The sequence below is a fragment of the Salvelinus namaycush genome, chromosome 13, assembly GCF_016432855.1.
Source record: "Salvelinus namaycush isolate Seneca chromosome 13, SaNama_1.0, whole genome shotgun sequence".
Classification (NCBI taxonomy): Eukaryota; Metazoa; Chordata; class Actinopteri; order Salmoniformes; family Salmonidae; genus Salvelinus; species Salvelinus namaycush.
This window is the reverse complement of record NC_052319.1, coordinates 41,128,396-41,146,940: the sequence shown is the minus strand read 5'-3', so window position 1 is coordinate 41,146,940 and position 18,545 is coordinate 41,128,396. Positions and strand designations below refer to the sequence as shown.

General features: G+C 44.3%; 1 protein-coding gene across 1 annotated transcript; it reads right to left on the bottom strand.

The window, feature by feature from the left end:
- Positions 1–2,050: 2,050 nt before the first annotated feature.
- Positions 2,051–18,136, bottom strand: LOC120058004 (epidermal growth factor-like protein 6). The gene is made up of 12 exons (XM_039006489.1): positions 18,002–18,136; positions 16,409–16,515; positions 15,832–15,924; positions 15,273–15,392; positions 14,394–14,513; positions 12,988–13,122; positions 12,769–12,891; positions 9,804–10,058; positions 3,723–3,797; positions 3,539–3,634; positions 3,031–3,293; positions 2,051–2,817 (listed from the first exon to the last, which is right to left on the bottom strand). The coding sequence occupies exons 1-12, from the start codon at positions 18,073–18,075 to the stop codon at positions 2,710–2,712; spliced, it is 1,569 nt and encodes a 522-aa protein (XP_038862417.1). The 5' UTR covers positions 18,076–18,136; the 3' UTR covers positions 2,051–2,709.
- Between the last annotated feature and the right edge of the window lie 409 nt (positions 18,137–18,545).

Here is an 18,545-nt window from a genome sequence, read left to right as displayed (position 1 = left end):
CAAAACAGTAGGTCCGGGACAAGGTAGCACGTCCAGTGAACAGGTCAGGGTTCCATAGGCACAAAAGTTGAAACTGGAGCAGCAGCATGACCAGGTGGACTGGGGACAGCAAGGAGTCATCAGGCCAAGTAGTCCTGAGGCATGGTCCTAGGGCTCAGGTCCTTTTTTGAAAATCTTCCTCTGATTTGCCATCCAAAGGGTCCCAGCTATAACATGTAGTGTTGTTTTGTTAAATACAATTCTTCTTTTACATCCCAAAAAGTCAGTTTAGTTGGTGCCATGCAGAGAAAGGAATCCAAAAAATCTACCGCTAAACTTTGTAAAAACAAGTCAAAAAAAGTTTCTATTGACCCTAAAATGTAATCAAACTATAATATTTCATACGGAAAGAAGTATGTTCAATAGGAAAACGATATTAGCAGGTGCACCTTGTATTCATCGCACGCGAATACACAAATTTCCAATAGTGTGTCCCTGTAGTACAACTCATTATTCTTACTTGTATAGGACCAGACCAGAGACCACACGGTAGAACCAGTCCAGACAACATGGTAGGACCAGTCCAGACAACATGGTAGGACCAGTCCAGACAACACAGTAGGACCAGTCCAGACAACATGGTAGGACCAGTCCAGACAACATGGTAGGACCAGTCCAGACAACATGGTAGGACCAGTCCAGACAACATGGTAGGACCAGTCCAGACAACATGGTAGGACCAGTCCAGACAACATGGTAGGACCAGTCCAGACAACACAGTAGGACTAGACCAGAGACCACACGGTAGATAGGACCGGACCAGACACCACACGGTAGATAGGACCGGACCAGACACCACACGGTAGATAGGACCGGACCAGACACCACACGGTAGTTACGACCGGACCAGACACCACACGGTAGTTACGACCGGACCAGACACTACGCGGTAGATAGGACCAGACATCACACGGTAGGACCAGACCAGAGACCACGCGGTAGATAGGACCGGACCAGACACCACACGGTAGATAGGACCGGACCAGACACCACACGGTAGATAGGACCGGACCAGACACCACACGGTAGTTACGACCGGACCAGACACTACGCGGTAGATAGGACCAGACATCACACGGTAGGACCAGACCAGACACCACGCGGTAGATAGGACCGGACCAGACACCACACGGTAGGACCAGACCAGACACCACACGGTAGATAGGACCAGACACCACACGGTAGAACCAGACCAGACACCACACGGTAGGACCAGACCAGACACCACACGGTAGATAGGACCAGACACCACACGGTAGGACCAGACCAGACACCACACGGTAGGACCAGACCAGACACCACACGGTAGGACCATTCCAGACACCACACGGTAGTTAGGACCAGACACCACACGGTAGATAGGACCAGACACCACACGGTAGGACCAGTCCAGACACCACACGGTAGGACCAGACCGGACACCACACGGTAGATAAGACCAGACACCACACGGTAGGACCAGACCAGACACCACACGGTAGGACCAGACCAGACACCACACGGTGGGACCAGTCCAGACACCACACGGTGGGACCAGTCCAGACACCACACGGTGGGACCAGTCCAGACACCACACGGTAGGATCAGACCAGACACCACACGGTGGGACCAGTCCAGACACCACACGGTGGGACCAGTCCAGACACCACACGGTGGGACCAGACCAGACACCACACGGTGGGTCCAGACAATTTCATGCCTGTAGGCCTAAACTTTTCATTGTCTGTTGTGGTCTATTTGAGTCCTCCTGGCCAAGTAAATAACATTCTTCTTTTGCAATGTCCATGTAACACATGCCCTACAAAAGGCTTTTCCACCAGTGAACATGTGTGACTTTCTGTGGGAATAGAGATTGGGGGAACAGCAACTTTCTAGCAGCTATGACAAGGTCAAGATTGAAGGTGTGTGAGAGGTTGTATACAGTTTCAGTATACAGGGCCCCATAGACTCCGTGACAAGCAGCAGCTAGTGACCACGGGCAAAGACCATGAGAAAAAAAATATGAACAGAGCCCTTTATAAAAACTTTTTTTAATGTAATACAATATAAAAGCGCAATTTACAGCAGTTATGCTTTGTTACATACACATACTATGATTATAAAACGTGTAGGCTTCAAGGGAAATATTAATATTTAGGGTTCATGTAACAAGTCTTAGTATATCTTATTTTTATATATTGCAGCTAACTGCAATATTTCACTTACAAAAAGAAGAAGCAACACAATAGAATGTTTTTTTTTTGTAGATAAGCCTGCCGTATCCTGCCATTTATGTGAAAATAATTGAAGATATTTAAAAACATTTGTGAACATTATTGAAAAACTGAAGTGTATGTAGTGGATCATTTATGTGTGGACACGACTCTTTGTCTTGGTGGCTCAAATGAAAGGAAAAGGTTGAAAACTTGCAGATTAAATCCCTGCACATACCAATAATGCTCAAACGCTTTCCTATGTGGACGGCTGAACTGCCAAACATTCTGCAAATACACATTTTTCTTAATACTTGTTGTACAGTACAGCAAAAAAAATACACCCTTAGTTTGGGATTAGGAAGATGTGTCTGCTCTCCAAAAAGAGTAGACTAAAGGGAGAGACTGATGCTAGCTCTGCCTCTGAGGTCTGTGTCAAACACAGTGGACTGATTTCTACAGGTTCAGAGTTCACAGTTTAAAAGATGGCCGTGTCTTCCTCTTGACAGTAGCCTGAGGTCAGCACCACGTTGTCCAGCCCAATCTCTCCCCCAACTCCATTCCCACGTTCAGCTTCAAAGATGATCTGCAGAATGACAGCAAAGATGTTGATTAGATGTTTTGGAAATTGGGACTTGTGTGGTGTATTTTGTTCCCTTTGACAGTGGCCATATTGGCAAGTGTGGTGATTAAATTAAACGACATTGAGTTGGTAAATCCGGTATTCACAGAACATACACTGGCGCCATTCTATGAGTCCTTTATCATTCTAGGTGTTTGGAATGGAATGGTGACTCACAGATTCTGGGGCCTGGTTCTTCCAGGCCACAGTGAGCAGTTCTGTCTGCCAATCCTGACCCCGGCTGCGGCTCCGCTCCCACACAAGTTCGGTGCTATTGTTCAACAGCACCCGCAGCGTGCCCACCTGGCTGCCCATCACGCGGTAGTTGAAGGTGAGGCAGAAGCCTCCCTGCTGGGCCCGGTCACTGAGGAGCAGCTTTAGCCTGGCCTGGTCCTGCTTCTCTCCCAGAAGACCACTCATAGCCATGTAGTACTCCATACCTGGGGGTTAGGGACCAGGGAGTGGACACAGGCTGATCACTGATAGTCCTTAACGTATGACCAACAGCTATTTGGGAATACATAGATTAAGCACAGCAAAGAGAAACTTCTGGAAGATAGATTCAGACGATCATGTGAACAATAAAGGATTTACCTTATCGGTCATTGTATGAAACTATATGCATCTACATGGCAAATATAGAAGGTAAATACTATTTATGCCCAATTAATAGTATAATTTGTACCGTTTTCATGGTAGGACACGCTCCAGTCAAAGCTATCGTCCTTGTCTTGCACCCACTCACACACGCCCTGATCGAAGTTGCAGTCCATGAAGAACTCTGGAAGGCACAGTCAGATGTCAACAATTCACAGGGATTATGAAGGTATGGTTACCCACATTATGTTAACAAGTAAAGCAAGGATTACCTTCCTGTCCTGGAGCTATTTCGATCTCTTTGACATCCGTTGCAGGACCAAATACTGACTCAAAGTCCTCTGAAACTGATTTGGGAGACAGATAAGTCTTTTAAGATAAGGTACATAAAATGTCAAAATAATGTACTTAACTTTTGAAAAAACACACCAAAAAAAAATCAAGACATGACATTCAAACAGGATATCAACAGCCTTGATTATTTAATTTACTTAATAATATAGCTCTATTTTAGTTACAAGCATTCTTCTGAAGATATGTGATTCCTGAAAATCTTCCAGATGATTATGCAGTTGAGAGATTTCCCCTCATAAAACAAAAGCCAGTAAGGGGCTTTTTACCTGCAAGTGGAAGCCTGCCCTGCTGCCATTCATCTGTCAGAATGGTGCATTTTAACCGTAGGATATTAAAACTGAAGCATCTTAAAGCTCTCCCAACAAACTTCCCCCTTCCCTGAGTTGCCCTAGACAACCAGATGTATGCAACTTTGTTAATTGAACCCTGACCAGCCAGAGGGGGCTGGTGTTTGAGGAGCCGATGACAGACTCTCTCTTTCAAGGACTCTGTTTGCTGAACAGCTGTTCTGAGGGATGATAATACAAGTCTCTGCAAGCACAGGGAGAGCTGTGTGTATCCTGAGGCGCTCACATGGCGGCGGACTAAAATTCCTCCCTGGAGCTGATGGATGTCTCAGGGCCTGTCTCCTCTTGCCTTCTGAGTCATCCTGCCGAAAGCTCAGGCTACTGTCAGACTTGTTTCCTTATAAAGAGATCAACAGTAGTGGCGAGCGGTATCCTTGTTACTGTCTCACTGAGAGGTATACCATCGCACGAGTGATCCTTTGCCTACTCTCGTATGGGTTTTGATCGTAAGATGCAGAGCCAATAATTCAAGCTATTTTGGCCCAAATCTCCGTTTAGGAGAAATAAGTAGACCTGTGCCAACATCGCGACGACCAGATGCTCTCGGACTATGAGAGAAAATCTAGTCAGATGAAGTTGTCTGGGGTGATCCATGTCTCCGTCAGGGCCAAAACGTTAGACTGCAGAGACACCTTTATGTGTACGTGTGTTTTATACCAAGAGCTAAGCGTCTTCTTATTTCTAAACAAAATGACTGATTTGACATGAGAGGCTTATTTTATTGCTTTTATACATGCTTGCCTGATTATACTCATCTCTATGCAATGTCTTCATGCTTGCTTTTCAACCTTCTGTTTCAGCGCATGGCCAGAGAAGGAGAAGGTTAGAGAAGTGGTCATGTTTGACTGATGGCCTCAGTGCGTCCACCTCTTTCCCAGGCCTGGTTGTGTGGGATTGTCACACTGGTAGTCAGCACTTACGTTTCAACAGCAGTTTTTCCTGTCTTTAGTCTCCCTTTAAAAGGTCAATGGCAAATGACAGGGGCAAAACAGAATACTGTTTCAAACACTAGAACCAGATCTGTTTGATTGCATCAACCAAAATGCATAGAGCGTATTGAACTACATGCAGAATTAAACTGTATGTTAGTTCAACTTCCTCTTGCTACATCTTATTTAGAACAGGAAGAAACACAGTAACAACTCTTCTAATGTGTTGATGGCTCGTCATCTAACCAAATTAGCTATTTATACCTTTACAAGTTTTGATGTATTTACAGAATGTGAAACATAGGCCGTTCTCTGCTTACTGATAATGAGTCTTTCATTTTGAGCCATAGAGCTACTCAGTGCATAGAACATGAAGCAACAGGCTGAATCATGACACACAGGTCCAGGGCTTAAAACTGACTTTTTATTGTGAAATGGTTCTCCTCAAGCTAATGCTGCCTGACAGTCTGACACCATGCTACAGCTTTGATAGAAGTAAGGGACTCAATCCAGGCGATTAGTCCAGCTAACCAAACCAGCCTGATGGTCTGGGGATAGAAGCTATTGACCAGTCTTTTAGTTTTAGCCATGATGCTCCTGTACTGCCCGTGTCTGAATGATGTAAACAGGGAGAACAGGCTGAGGTCCCTGATGATCTTCTTGGCCTTCCTGTGACACCTGGTGTTGTAGGTGTCCTGGAGAGCAGGCAGTGAGCGGCTGAGCGTACCGCCTTCTGTAGAGCCTTGCGGTCAGGGGTGGTGGAGTGGCTGTACCAGCTTGTGATGCAGCCCGACAGCATGCTCTCGATGGTGCTCCTGTAGACTACCGTGACGGCCCTCGGGACAGGGCAAATTTCTTCAGCCTCCTGGGGTTAAAGAGTCGCTGTCGTGCCTTCTTCACCACGGTGTCCGTATGATTTGACAATTTCAGCTCCTTGGAGATCTGTACACCGAGGAACTTGACGTCATTACGGCGGCCCCTGTTGATGAGGATGAGGGCATGCCTAGCCTGGTTCTTCCTGGAGTCCTCAATCAGCTCCTTTGTTTTGCTGACATTGAGGGAGAGGTTGTTTACAGTGGCTTGCAAAAGTATTCACCCCCCTTGGAATTTTTCCTATTTTGTTGCCTTACAACCTGGAATTAAAATAGATTTTTTGGGGCTATGTATCATTTGACTTTTACAACATGCCTACCACTTTGAAGATGCAAAATATTTTTTATTGTGAAACAAATGAGAAATAAGACAACAAAAAAAGAACTTGAGCGTGCATAACTATTCACCCCACCCAAAGTCAATACTTTGTAGAGCCACCTTTTGCAGCAATTACAGCTGCAAGTCTCTCGGGGTATGTCTCTATAAGTTTGGCACATCTAGCAACTGGGATTTTTGCCCATTCTTCAAGGCAGAACTGCTCCAGCTCCTTCAAGTTGGATGGGTTCTGCTGGTTTACAGCAATCTTTAAGTCACACCACAGATTCTCAATTGGATTGAGGTCTGGGCTTTGACCCGGCCATTCCAAGACATTTAAATGTTTCCCCTTAAATCACTCGAGTGTTGCTTTAGCAGTATGCTTATGGTCATTATCCTGCTGGAAGGTGAACCTCCGTCCCAGTCTCAAATCTCTGGAAGACTGAAACAGGTTTCCCTCAAGAATTTCCCTGTATTTAGCGCCATCCATCATTCCTTCAATTCTGACCAGTTTCCCAGTCCCTGCTGATGAAAAACATCCCCACAGCATGATGCTGCCACCACCATGCTTCACTGTGGGGATGGTATTCTCGGGGTGACAAGAGGTGTTGGGTTTACGCCAGACATAGCGTTTTCCTTGATGGCCAAATAGCTAAATTTTAGTCTCATCTGACCAGAGTACCTTCTTCCATATGTTTGGGGAGTCTCCCACATGCCTTTTGGTGAACACCAAATATATTTGCTTATTTTTGTCATTACGCAATGGCCTTTTTCTGGCCACTCTTCCGTAAAGCCCAGCTCTGTGGATTGTACGGCTTAAAGTGGTCCTATGGGCAGATATTCCAATCTCCGCTGTGAAGCTTTGCAGCTCCTCCAGGGTTATCTTTGGTCTCTTTGTTGCCTCTCTGATTAATGCTCTCCTTGCCTGGTCTGTGAGATTTGGTGGGCGGCCCTCTCTTGGCAGGTTTGTTGTGGTGCCATATTCTTTTCATTTTTTAATAATGGATTTAATTGTGCTCTGTGGGATGTTCAAAGTTTCAGATATTTTTTTAAACCCCAACCCTGATCTGTACTTCTCCACAACTTTGGCCATGACCTGTTTAGAGAGCTCCTTGGTCTTCATGGTGCCGCTTGCTTGGTGGTGCCCCTTGCTTAGTGGTGTTGCAGACTCTGGGACCTTTCAGAACAGGTGTATACAGGTGTATATACACTGAGATCATGTGACACTTAGATTGCACACAAGTGGACTTTATTTAACTAATTATGTGACTTCTGAAGGTAATTGGTTGCACCAGATCTTATTTAGGGGCTTCACAGTAAAGGGGGTGAATGCAGATGCACGCACCACTTTTCTGTTTTTTATTTTATTTTATTTTTTGAAATAAGGGATTTTTTCCATTTCACTTCACCAATTTAGACTATTTTGTGTATTGGAACTGTGTGAGGCCACGTAGTCGTGGGTATACAGGAGGGGACTGAGTAAGCACCCTTGTGGGGCACCCGTGTTGAGGATCAGCATGGGGGAGGTAATGTTGCCTACCTTCACCCCCTGGGGGCGGCCCGTCAGGACGTCCAGGACAAAGTTGCATAGGGAGGAGTTCAGACCCAGGGCTATGAGCTTTGTGGTGAGCTTAGAGGGCACTATGGTATCGAAGGCTGAGCTGTAGTCTATGAACAGCATCCTCACATATGCATTTCTCTTGTCCAGGTGGGTGAAGTCAGTGGGCAGTGCAATGGCGATTGCGTCGTCCGTGGATCTTTGACTAGCCTCACGAAGCACTTCATGATGACGGAAGTGTTGGTTGGTAGTCATTCAGTTCAGTTACTTTCCCTTTCTTGGGCACAGGGAGGATAATGGACATCTTGAAGCAGGTTTGGAATAATGGCCTGAGCTAGAAAATGTCTGAACACAAAAGCTAGCTGGTCTGCACATGTTCTGAGGGTGCGGCTAGGGATATCATCTGGGCCGGCAGCCCTGTGAGGTTCTTTCCTCGGCAGCTCAGAGTCGTTTTGCTCGAAGTGTGAGAAAAAAGGTGTTTTTCTCCTCGTCCCGGTAGGGCAGCGTTGGTGACCTCATTTTGACTGTGATAGTTAGAAGCCCCTGCCACATACGCCTCGTATCCGACCTGCTGAATTGCTCCTCCACTTTGTCCCTATACTTGTGCCTCGCCATCTTGATCGATCCGCGTAGCTATTATTTGTACCGTTTAACCATACAATTGTCCCCGGTCACCTTGGCGTGTTTAGAAGCAGCATCTCTCTCCTTTAGTTTCCTGACAAGGCTGCCATCAATCCGTGGGTTTTTGATTTGGATCGTTTTTGAAAGACACCATTGGAATTACATCATGCTTTTTTAGATGAATCCAGTGACTGTGTCGGCTTATTCATTGATGTTATCCCCAGAGGCGACCTGGAACATATTCCAGTCCACATGATCAAAACAGTCAATATGTTTATAGTAATTCAGGAGCATGGTTCTCAAATTCTAAACTTAATGCTGCCTCCAGGTACTCAGTTTCCAGTTTGTTCTGGGTCCAATGAAGATCTTTGAGAGCATTTTTGCTGTCGGTGGGATGTACACAGCCATGGCGATAATCCCTGAGAACTCTCTTGGAAGGTAAAAATGGCTGCAATAAACGACCAAGTATTTCAAGTCGGGAGAGCAGAAACTCACAAGTTCCTGTCTGTGTTCCCCGTCACACCACCTATTATTGTTAATAAAGCAGAGCCCCCGCCTTTGTTCTTGCCAGAGAGAACTCTCTTCCTATCCTCTTGATGAACTGTATAACCCGCTGGTTGTATTCATGGGTTGCATGTTTCGTCACAATATTGTTTTGAACATTCGCTTTGGACTGATGCCCAACTGAGCCTTCTACTCAACGCATCTTCAGTGAGTGCTGATGAAGATGTAATCAAAAGTGCATTACATTGTCATGGAAATACAATGGCATTCAAAAGGAGGCAAATAAATAGCAGAAAAACCTTTTGTCATCATTTTAATACCACCAGATTGACTTTATATGCAGTATAACGTTAGCTAGCTAGCTAAGATTGAGGGGAAGCCACTGGATTTTAGCTAGTTAACGTTAGCATAAAAATATATTTTTGACAAACTTTGCTAGCTAATGACAACATTGCCATCTGTCATTTGACAACATGAAAAGGTTTGTAAAGTTGTTTCCTACTAAATATTTCACTACTTTAGCAATGTCATCGCACTAACCCTGTGACCATCCATCTCCGAACTTTGCGTAGTTATGTGTTTGAAGTTGTCCTGTATAGTGTCATTTGGGGGCATAGAAAATGTGTAACCATCCTAAATTTAACAGGGTGAAGAGAACAGTATGTATCACAAATTCTTGAAACAAATGAGGGATTTTATTTCTGAATAACTACGAGCGCTGCACATTACCACAGCAGTAATGGTGTACGAACTTCCATAGTATCAGTGTTGGAATAATCAGATTTGGGACCACCCACGATGGCAATAAAAAGGTAGATTAGTGGGAAAGAGTTAGAGGGAAATAAGGCTTACTGAAAACATCTCCTCTTGAATTAAGCTTGTTGTCCACATCTGTCTCCTCCTCATCTTCCTCTTCTTCCTCCTCCCCTACATCAGTAAAGCCCACCTGGCCCACCTCCTCTGGGCCACCCATATAGGTCTCCCCGTCATAGTCGAAGGGCTGCAAGCGGATCTGAGGGGGGACGGTCACCTTGGGCCCGGGGATGACGTTCTTGATCTGCTCTTTGTCCAGTTTCCCTGGCAGCCTCACTGGGGACTCTGGGATAGCTGCAGGAAGAAGGACCATGTCACACATCTGGAACTACAGAGGTGGAATCTGATGCAATTATACAAGAGTTTAGGTGTACATTCTGGGGTTACACCGCCATTATAGATTATAAAGCCATTCTAGATTATAAAGACATTATGGATTATAAAACCATTATAGATTACAAAGACATTATGGATTATAAAGACATTATAGATTATAAAGACATTATAGATTATAAACCATTATAGATTATAAAGCCATTTTAGAATATAAAGCCATTATAGATTATGAAACTATTATAGATCATAAAGACATTATAGATTATAAAGACGACATAGGATATAAAGACAATTGACAAAACATATGTCAGACAGTATATCACTGTAATTTGTTCTTAATAACTTACCTTGTTCATTGAAATACATGCATTTGCTTATGTGTAAACATGTTTTCATAGACAGATGAGCATAGAGGGTAGGACGACAAACAGGAATATCATACTCCATGCATGGGAAGCATGACAGCCAGACTCAGCTATATACAGTGCATTTGGAAATTATTCAGACCCCTTGACTTTTTCCACATCAATCGACACACAATACCCCATAATGACAAAGCAAAACAGGTTTTTAGACATTTTTGCTAATGTATAAAAAAAAAACGGAAATACCTTATTTACGTAAGTATTCAGACATTTTGCTATGAGACTCAATTGAGCTCAGGTACATCCTGTTTCCATTGATCATCCTTGAGATGTTTCTACAACTTGATTGGAGTCCAAATGTGGTAAATTCAATTGATTGGACATGAACACAGTGGCCTCCATCATTCTTAAATGGAAGAAGTTTGGAACCACCAATACTCGTCTTAGAGCTGGCTGCCCGGCCAAACTGAGCAATCGGGGGAGAAGGGCCTTTGTCAGGGAGGTGACCAAGAACCCGATGGTCACTCTGACAGAGCTCCAGAGTTCCTCTGTAGAGATGGGAGAAACTTCCAGAAGGACAACTATCTCTGCAGCACTCCACCAATCAGGCCTTTATGGTAGAGTTGCTAGACGGAAGCCACTCCTCAGTAAAAGGCCCGCTTGGAGTTTGCCAAAAGGCACCTAAAGACTCTCAGACCATGAGAAACAAGATTCTCTGGTCTGATGAAACCAAGATTGAACTATTTGGCCTGAATGCCAAGCGTCACGTCTGGAGGAAACCTGGCACCATCCCTATGGTGAAGCATGGTGGTGGCAGCATCATGCTGTGGGGATGTTTTTCAGCGGCACGGACTGGGAGTCTAGTCAGGAACGGAGCAAAGTACAGAGAGATTGTTAATGAAAACCTGCTCCAGAGAGCTCACCTTCCAACAGGACAAAAACCCTAAGCACACAGCCAAGACAACGCAGGAGTGGCTTCGGGACAAGTCTTTTAATGTCCTTGAGTGGCCCAGCCAGAGCCCGGACTTGAACCCGATCGAACATCTCTGGAGAGACCTGAAAATAGCTGTGCAGCGACACTCGCCATCCAACCTGACAGAACCTGACAGGATCTGCAGAGAAGAATGGGAGAAACTCCCCAAATACAGGTGTGCCAAGCTTGTAGCATCATACCCAAGAAACCTCAAGGCTGTAATTGCTGCCAAAGGTGCTTCAACAAAGTACTGAGTAAAGGGTCTGAATACTTATGTAAATGTGATATTTCAGTTTTAATTTGTTATACATTTGCAAAAAAAAATGTAAAACCGTTTTTTGCCTTGTCATTATGGGGTATTATGGTGTAGATTGATGAGGAACAAAAACAATGTCATATATTTTAGAATAAGGCTGTAACGTAACAAAATGTGGAAAAAGTCAAGGGATCTGAATACTTTCCGAATGCATTGTATTCTGTAACTAACTTACTGCTCTATGTACATAATTTAAAAGTCTGAAATGGTTTCATGCTGAGTTCTACATGGCAGATCAAGCTGTGTGGGGTGGGGACAGAACCTAGCCTTGACCCATGGGAGAGGGAGGGGAGGGGGTTTCACAAAGCAAAATGGAAGGCGGCGAACAGATGAAGTGGAAAACCTTGTTGCATTCCATACACATCTCACCATTTCGGAAATTATCATCTGCACTGCCTTTGTCTCCCTGGTCCCACGAGCTTTGATAAAAGGGGTTGACTACAAAAAACATAAAGACATATTCGTTTACACAAAGCCCTGAGGCCTTGTTGCACCTATCATGTCACCTAGGCAACATCATCTACTGCCTGGTTCAGAGAGTGCACTGTGGCTCCCCTGTTCCCAGGCAGACATACAGAGAGACACACATGCCTCTCCTTTCCTCTGTCCTTCAGATGGCTGGGTTCAGATATTTACACAGGTGTGATTTGAATCAGGGCCTCTCCCTAAGTAACATCTGTAGAGTGCACAGGTTCTCTGCAAATGGGAAACTGGCTTTGGCAGTGCTCATGTTTGCCGATGCTGTTAAGAGCACAGATGAAATATGCAATTGTAAAATCACTAAGAGGGATTTATTTGAACCTTTATTTAACTAGGCAAGTCAGTTAATTATTAAGAACAAATTCTTATTTACATTGACGGTCTACATATAAGAGCTGAATATTGTGTATGCAGTCTGGAAAATGAACACTGTCCGGTTCTGGCCCCCCATTGCACATCAACTTTTCTAGTAAATAGATTTCACTCTCAGAATGTTTTGATGATGGAGGAATAGTAAATCTTTTCAGGTCTCACCAGAGCATTCAAAACCACTGCCACGGAAGCCTTGCTTGCACTTGCACTTGTAGGATCCCTGAGTGTTCAGACAGACTGCACGGTGGCTGCACTTGTGTGTGTTGGCGGCACACTCGTCATTGTCTGAAAATGAAATGAGATTATTTGATTAGCTGATCAGCTAACAGAATTATTAATACCAAAAATGTGTTGTATATATGAAATGATTGTATACCTTACCTACACAGTCATATTTGCCATTGACATACTTCAGGTCGTAGCCATTCTGACACTTGCAGTAGTAGCTGCCAAACGTGTTGACACACTGCCTGTTGTATGGGCACAGGTTCTTCCCTGTTACACATTCATCAATATCTAAAGGCAAAGGAAGGGGAGAAAGAGGCTGAACATGAAATGAATGACGTCACTTATTTATTCTCCATTGTAGTGAAGGGTTAATATTGGGATCAGTGTAAACCAATTCCTTACTGACACTTAAGTTTAGCAAAACAATGGAAGTGTGTGTGAAGACTGGCTCCTCCCACTCAAATCAAGCAGTTTTGTGGGAAGAAACACTACCCCATTTTAACCCACATCACTACCCAATTTTAACCCACATCACTACCCCATTTTAACCCACATCACTACCCCGTTTTAACCTACATCACTACCGCATTTTAACCTATATCACTACCCCATTTTAACCCACATCACTACCCCGTTTTAACCTACATCAATACCCCATTTTAACCCACATCAATACCCCCATTTTAATCCACATCACTACCCCATTTTAACCTACATCACTACCCCATTTCAACCCACATCACTACCCCATTTTAACCTACATCACTAACCCATTTTAACCCACATCACTACCCCGTTTTAACCTACATCAATACCCCATTTTAACCCACATCACTACCCCATTTTAACCCACATCACTACCCCATTTTAACCCACATCACTACCCCATTTTAACCTACATCACCACCCCATTTTAACCCACATCACTACCCCATTTTAACCCACATCAATACCCCATTTTAACCTACATCACTACCCCATTTTATCCCACATCACTACCCCATTTTAACCTACATCACTACCCCATTTTAACCCACATCACTACCCCATTTTAACCCACATCACTACCCCATTTTAACCCACATCACTACCCCATTTTAACCCACATCACTACCCCATTTTAACCCACATCACTACCCCATTTTAACCTACATCACTACCCCATTTTAACCCACATCACTACCCCATTTTAACCTACATCACTACCCCATTTTAACCTACATCACTACCCCATTTTAACCCACATCACTACCCCATTTTAACCCACATCACTACCCCATTTTAACCCACATCACTACCCCATTTTAACCCACATCACTACCCCATTTTAACCTACAGGCTGCTACAGATGATTAAGTTCTTATGCGAGAAGCCTTGAGACAGAGCAGGAATGTGAAACCGCAGAATGCAGTCTTTTCAGAGCTTTACAAATCTTCAAGAAGTCTACACCTTCTATTGTGTGCAGAACTATGAGGTGGCGAGATCCAGTAAGAACCGGTATGAAATCCTCACGAAGTGATATGGTGTCAGGGTCGGTGGTCCAAGGTAGTGGTACTCACCCACACAGGTCCTCTGGTCTGGCCCTAGCTGCAGCCCTGCAGACGGGCAGAGACAACGGATCTCCCCCTGTACATCCTCACAGCCATATTGACAGTGTGCCAGGGAGCACGTCCTGGAGTCTACACACACACACACACACACACACACACACACACACACACACACACACACACACACACACACACACACACACACACACACACACACACACACACACACACACACACACACACACACACAGGAAAGTGAACTTCTTAAACACTAAAGGTTCTGTGTAGTACATTTAGAACTAACAGTGATATCTCAGAGTGAATAGCAGCAGTTACTGTCAAGGTTACAGTTTCCACTAGCAGGTACAGTCAGGGTTACAGTTTCCTCTAGCAGGTACAGTCAGGGTTACAGTTTCCTCTAGCAGGTACAGTCAGGGTTACAGTTTCCTCTAGCAGGTACAGTCAGGGTTACAGTTTCCTCTAGCAGGTACAGTCAGGGTTACAGTTTCCTCTAGCAGGTACAGTCAGGGTTACAGTTTCCCCTAGCAGGTACAGTCAGGGTTACAGTTTCCCCTAGCAGGTACAGTCAGGGTTACAGTTTCCTCTAGCAGGTACAGTCAGGGTTACAGTTTCCCCTAGCAGGTACAGTCAGGGTTACAGTTTCCCCTAGCAGGTACAGTCAGGGTTACAGTTTCCTCTAGCAGGTACAGTCAGGGTTACAGTTTCCCCTAGCAGGTACAGTCAGGGTTACAGTTTCCCCTAGCAGATACAGTCAGGGTTACAGTTTCCTCTAGCAGGTACAGTCAAGATTACAGTTTCCCCTAGCAGGTACAGTCAGAGTTACAGTTTCCCCTAGCAGGTAAAGTCAGGGTTACAGTTTCCACTCACTGGTACAGGAGCCATCCGGCATCAGGGTGTATCCGTTGAGGCAGTAACACATGTAGCTGCCGTAGGTGTTCATACAACGATGCTCACAGGGGCGGGGCTTCAGGCCACACTCATTCAGGTCTGAACAGAGAGACAGTCATCCTCCGTTATGTACTTCAGGGAGATGCATGTATGGCTATAGATATCATCTTTACATCAGAAATGATGCACCAGAGGGCTTCAATAAGTCTATGATGGTTTCCCTGAAACATAATACTTAAATATTGTCCCACGGACATCATACCTTACGTAGTTCCAGGGGCAACATATTATATACTGTTTGGGTTTATGTTATTATATTATTATATACTGTTTGGGTTTCTCCAGATCAACTATTCTACATTGGCAGAAAATGAATAGTTTTGATATCTAAATATTGAGGTATCAAGTGATCTATCAGGGGCTTGTGAAATAGAGAGGGAAATCGACAGAGACAGTCTACAAATCTGAGCTTCAAGTTGCTCTCTATCAAGAGACCACTTTGACTCGCATTCCCATTGTCCCTAGTCACCCTACTGACCTTGATTGCACATCTTTCCGGTGTATCCTGGGTAACACTTGCATTTGTTGGGGCCAGCACACTCTCCGTGCTTGCAACCATGTTCACACTGAGCTGATAAAGTATTTAAAGGAGAGACATAGAGGCAGCAGCGGGAACAATAAGATGGTTAACTGGATACCTGACACAACATAGTGCATATGCCAGTTTTACTATCCCTGAAGTAATTTGTCCACATTTCTGGAGGAAAATACTCAGCCGCAAAGAAAAACAAAAAAAACATTATATTGTGGAGAACAATTTGAATTCTCAAACTTTAGTTTTTCATTCATTGAATACTGTATCTATTTACAGTATGTGATATTTTCAATCAGAGAAAGTTACATAGAACAAGTTAAATTGATGACCAGAGCAATACAAAGACAATTCCAATCATAAACAACTAAGAACATGACAAGGTCACTTAACCAAACGTAAACCACATACAGAATATCTTAACCAAACGTAAACCACATACAGAATATCTTAACCAAACGTAAACCACATACAGAATATCTTAACCAAACGTAAACACAAGTTGTTTTGTTGAAATACTTACCTTCACACTGTCCCTTGCTGTTCTTTCTCCAGCCATAGCAACACGCCAGTCTCCTGCCATAGCCACACACACCTGGTTGGCCACCGGTGGGGACTTGTCTGCGGTGCCTATACAGTTAAAGGACAGGTGACACACAACTCTATCTACCCTGTTAAATCTCTGCATGAACTGGTCTCCATTCCTTGATGGACAGTTGAATGTTAGTTGATTGACTACAGCTACTTGATTAGGAATAACACAATTGGTGAGTATAATGTTATCATAATACGTTGTTGATCATTATTTTACAAGTGATCGTAGAAGAAAACAAATGCCCAAATGAATGTATAAAAGTTGCAGTAAATATTCTGCAAATAGAGGAGATAATTATATCCCTAAACATGTCCCATGTGCTTTTTGGTGACAATCAACTTCGACATCCATAGTCTCATTTAGTCTTCCCAAACGCAGACCTGCAGACATCCTAGCTAATTACACCATGGCAAGTTATCCTTGGCTCCCACATATTGGGAGAAAAGAGCTCCTCCTATTGGGAGAAAAGGGAGGCTCCCTCCTATTGGGAGAAAAGGGAGCCCCCCTCCTATTGGGAGAAAAGGGAGGCTCCCTCCTATTGGGAGAAAAGAGCTCCTCCTATTGGGAGAAAAGAGCTCCTCCTATTGGGAGAAAAGGGAGGCTCCCTCCTATTGGGAGAAAGGGAGGTAAATAGCATGTTACGCTCTATACTTCTACTTCATCAGTTACTCCTTAGAGTCCTTACAGTGTCACATGAATACCTCAAGCAGGAACCTATTTCCTCCAATTTCATGACCCCCCCCCCCTCCATCTGATTACACTTAACGTTATTCCCACTGACTGTCAACAAGTCAACACTTTGGAAATAATCTCCATATGATTGCATTGCACGTGTGTTTTAAACTGTAAATTAGATTGGGATGAGATGTCAATCTGTTACTTCCCTTTTCATAGCAGAAAAACTTTAGCTTTTGAAAAGCAGATCTGTCTGGGGGAACCTTTCTGATCTGAATCAAATCTATACCTTTATAGTTGCTACACATTATCTGGTGAGCCCTCTAGCCTCTGACCTCTAACCTCTAGCGCAGTGCCAAACTCAAATGTTCCAGATGTTTGCATGGCTTCCTAAAAGCAGCCCTGGCTCCAAGGGGTCTGGAGAAATCTGAGACCTGTTAAAATCAATCAGAACAGCCCACAGGAGGAGGGGCCGCTAAGTGTGACAGCTGTCCTTCAGTGATTAACAGTTACCATGTCAGGAGCAACATTTAGCTGACACAGCCTCCATACTTCACAGAGTCCCTGGCCAATAGCTAGTAGCTGTTAGGAGAGTTAGCTAGGGATGCAACAAATGCTTTTGCAGTGCTGGTCCCTTGACACTCCAATGAAATGTCCAGACTGAATCATTTACTATCTAGAATGTATCCTACCAATAAACACTGAGCTTTACACCTGCTGCAGGCTTCAAAGTGAATGGATACAATAACAAAAGCATGAACTACAGTACATTGCTTGACCATTACTTTATACAGTATGTCTTTGAGGATAATTTGCTACAGCAGTCTTGATTGATTGCTCACTAACCTGTTGACGTCGGCACTCCCAGAGGAAGCGTAGAACAGGAAGAGAAGTACACCGATCCAGCTGAGGGGATGCATGTCTCTGACTGGGTACAGCTCACGTTGTCTCTCTCTCTCTCTCTCTCTCTCTCTCTCTCTCTCTCTCTCTCTCTCTCTCTCTCTCTCTCTCTCTCTCTCTCTCTCTCTCTCTCTCTCTCTCTCTCTCTCTCTCTCTCTCTCACAGAAGCTCTCACTCACTGTGTTTCTGGCTTTGTAGTGTTCTGCTCCTCCCAAGGGCTTGCTCCTACTCAATGCACTCACATAGGGGTCACAGGAACCAGTCTCAATCCTCACCAAGCCTTTCTTAGTTAATACGTTTTCCCACCACACACTCCCCTCTAGTACGTAGACTTCTCTCTCTCTTTCTCTCTCACTCTTTTTCACTTTCCTGATAGCAGTCTGTGATCTGAGGCCCATATGTCAGCCCCCCCCCCCTCCCCTCTCTCTCTCTCTCTCTTCCTCCCACTCTCGCTCTCTTTCTCTCTCTTGGCTGAAATTCCAGAGGTAGG

Coding starts and splice junctions, on each gene's coding strand:
- LOC120058004 (XM_039006489.1), bottom strand. CDS start 18,075: ATGCATCCCCTCAGCTGGATCGGTGTACTTCTCTTCCTGTTCTACGCT. Junction 15,925..16,408: donor CAGCAAGGGACAGTGTGAAG/GTAAGTATTTCA, acceptor ATACTTTATCAG/CTCAGTGTGAACATGGTTGC. Junction 3,635..3,722: donor AATAGCTCCAGGACAGGAAG/GTAATCCTTGCT, acceptor TGTGCCTTCCAG/AGTTCTTCATGGACTGCAAC.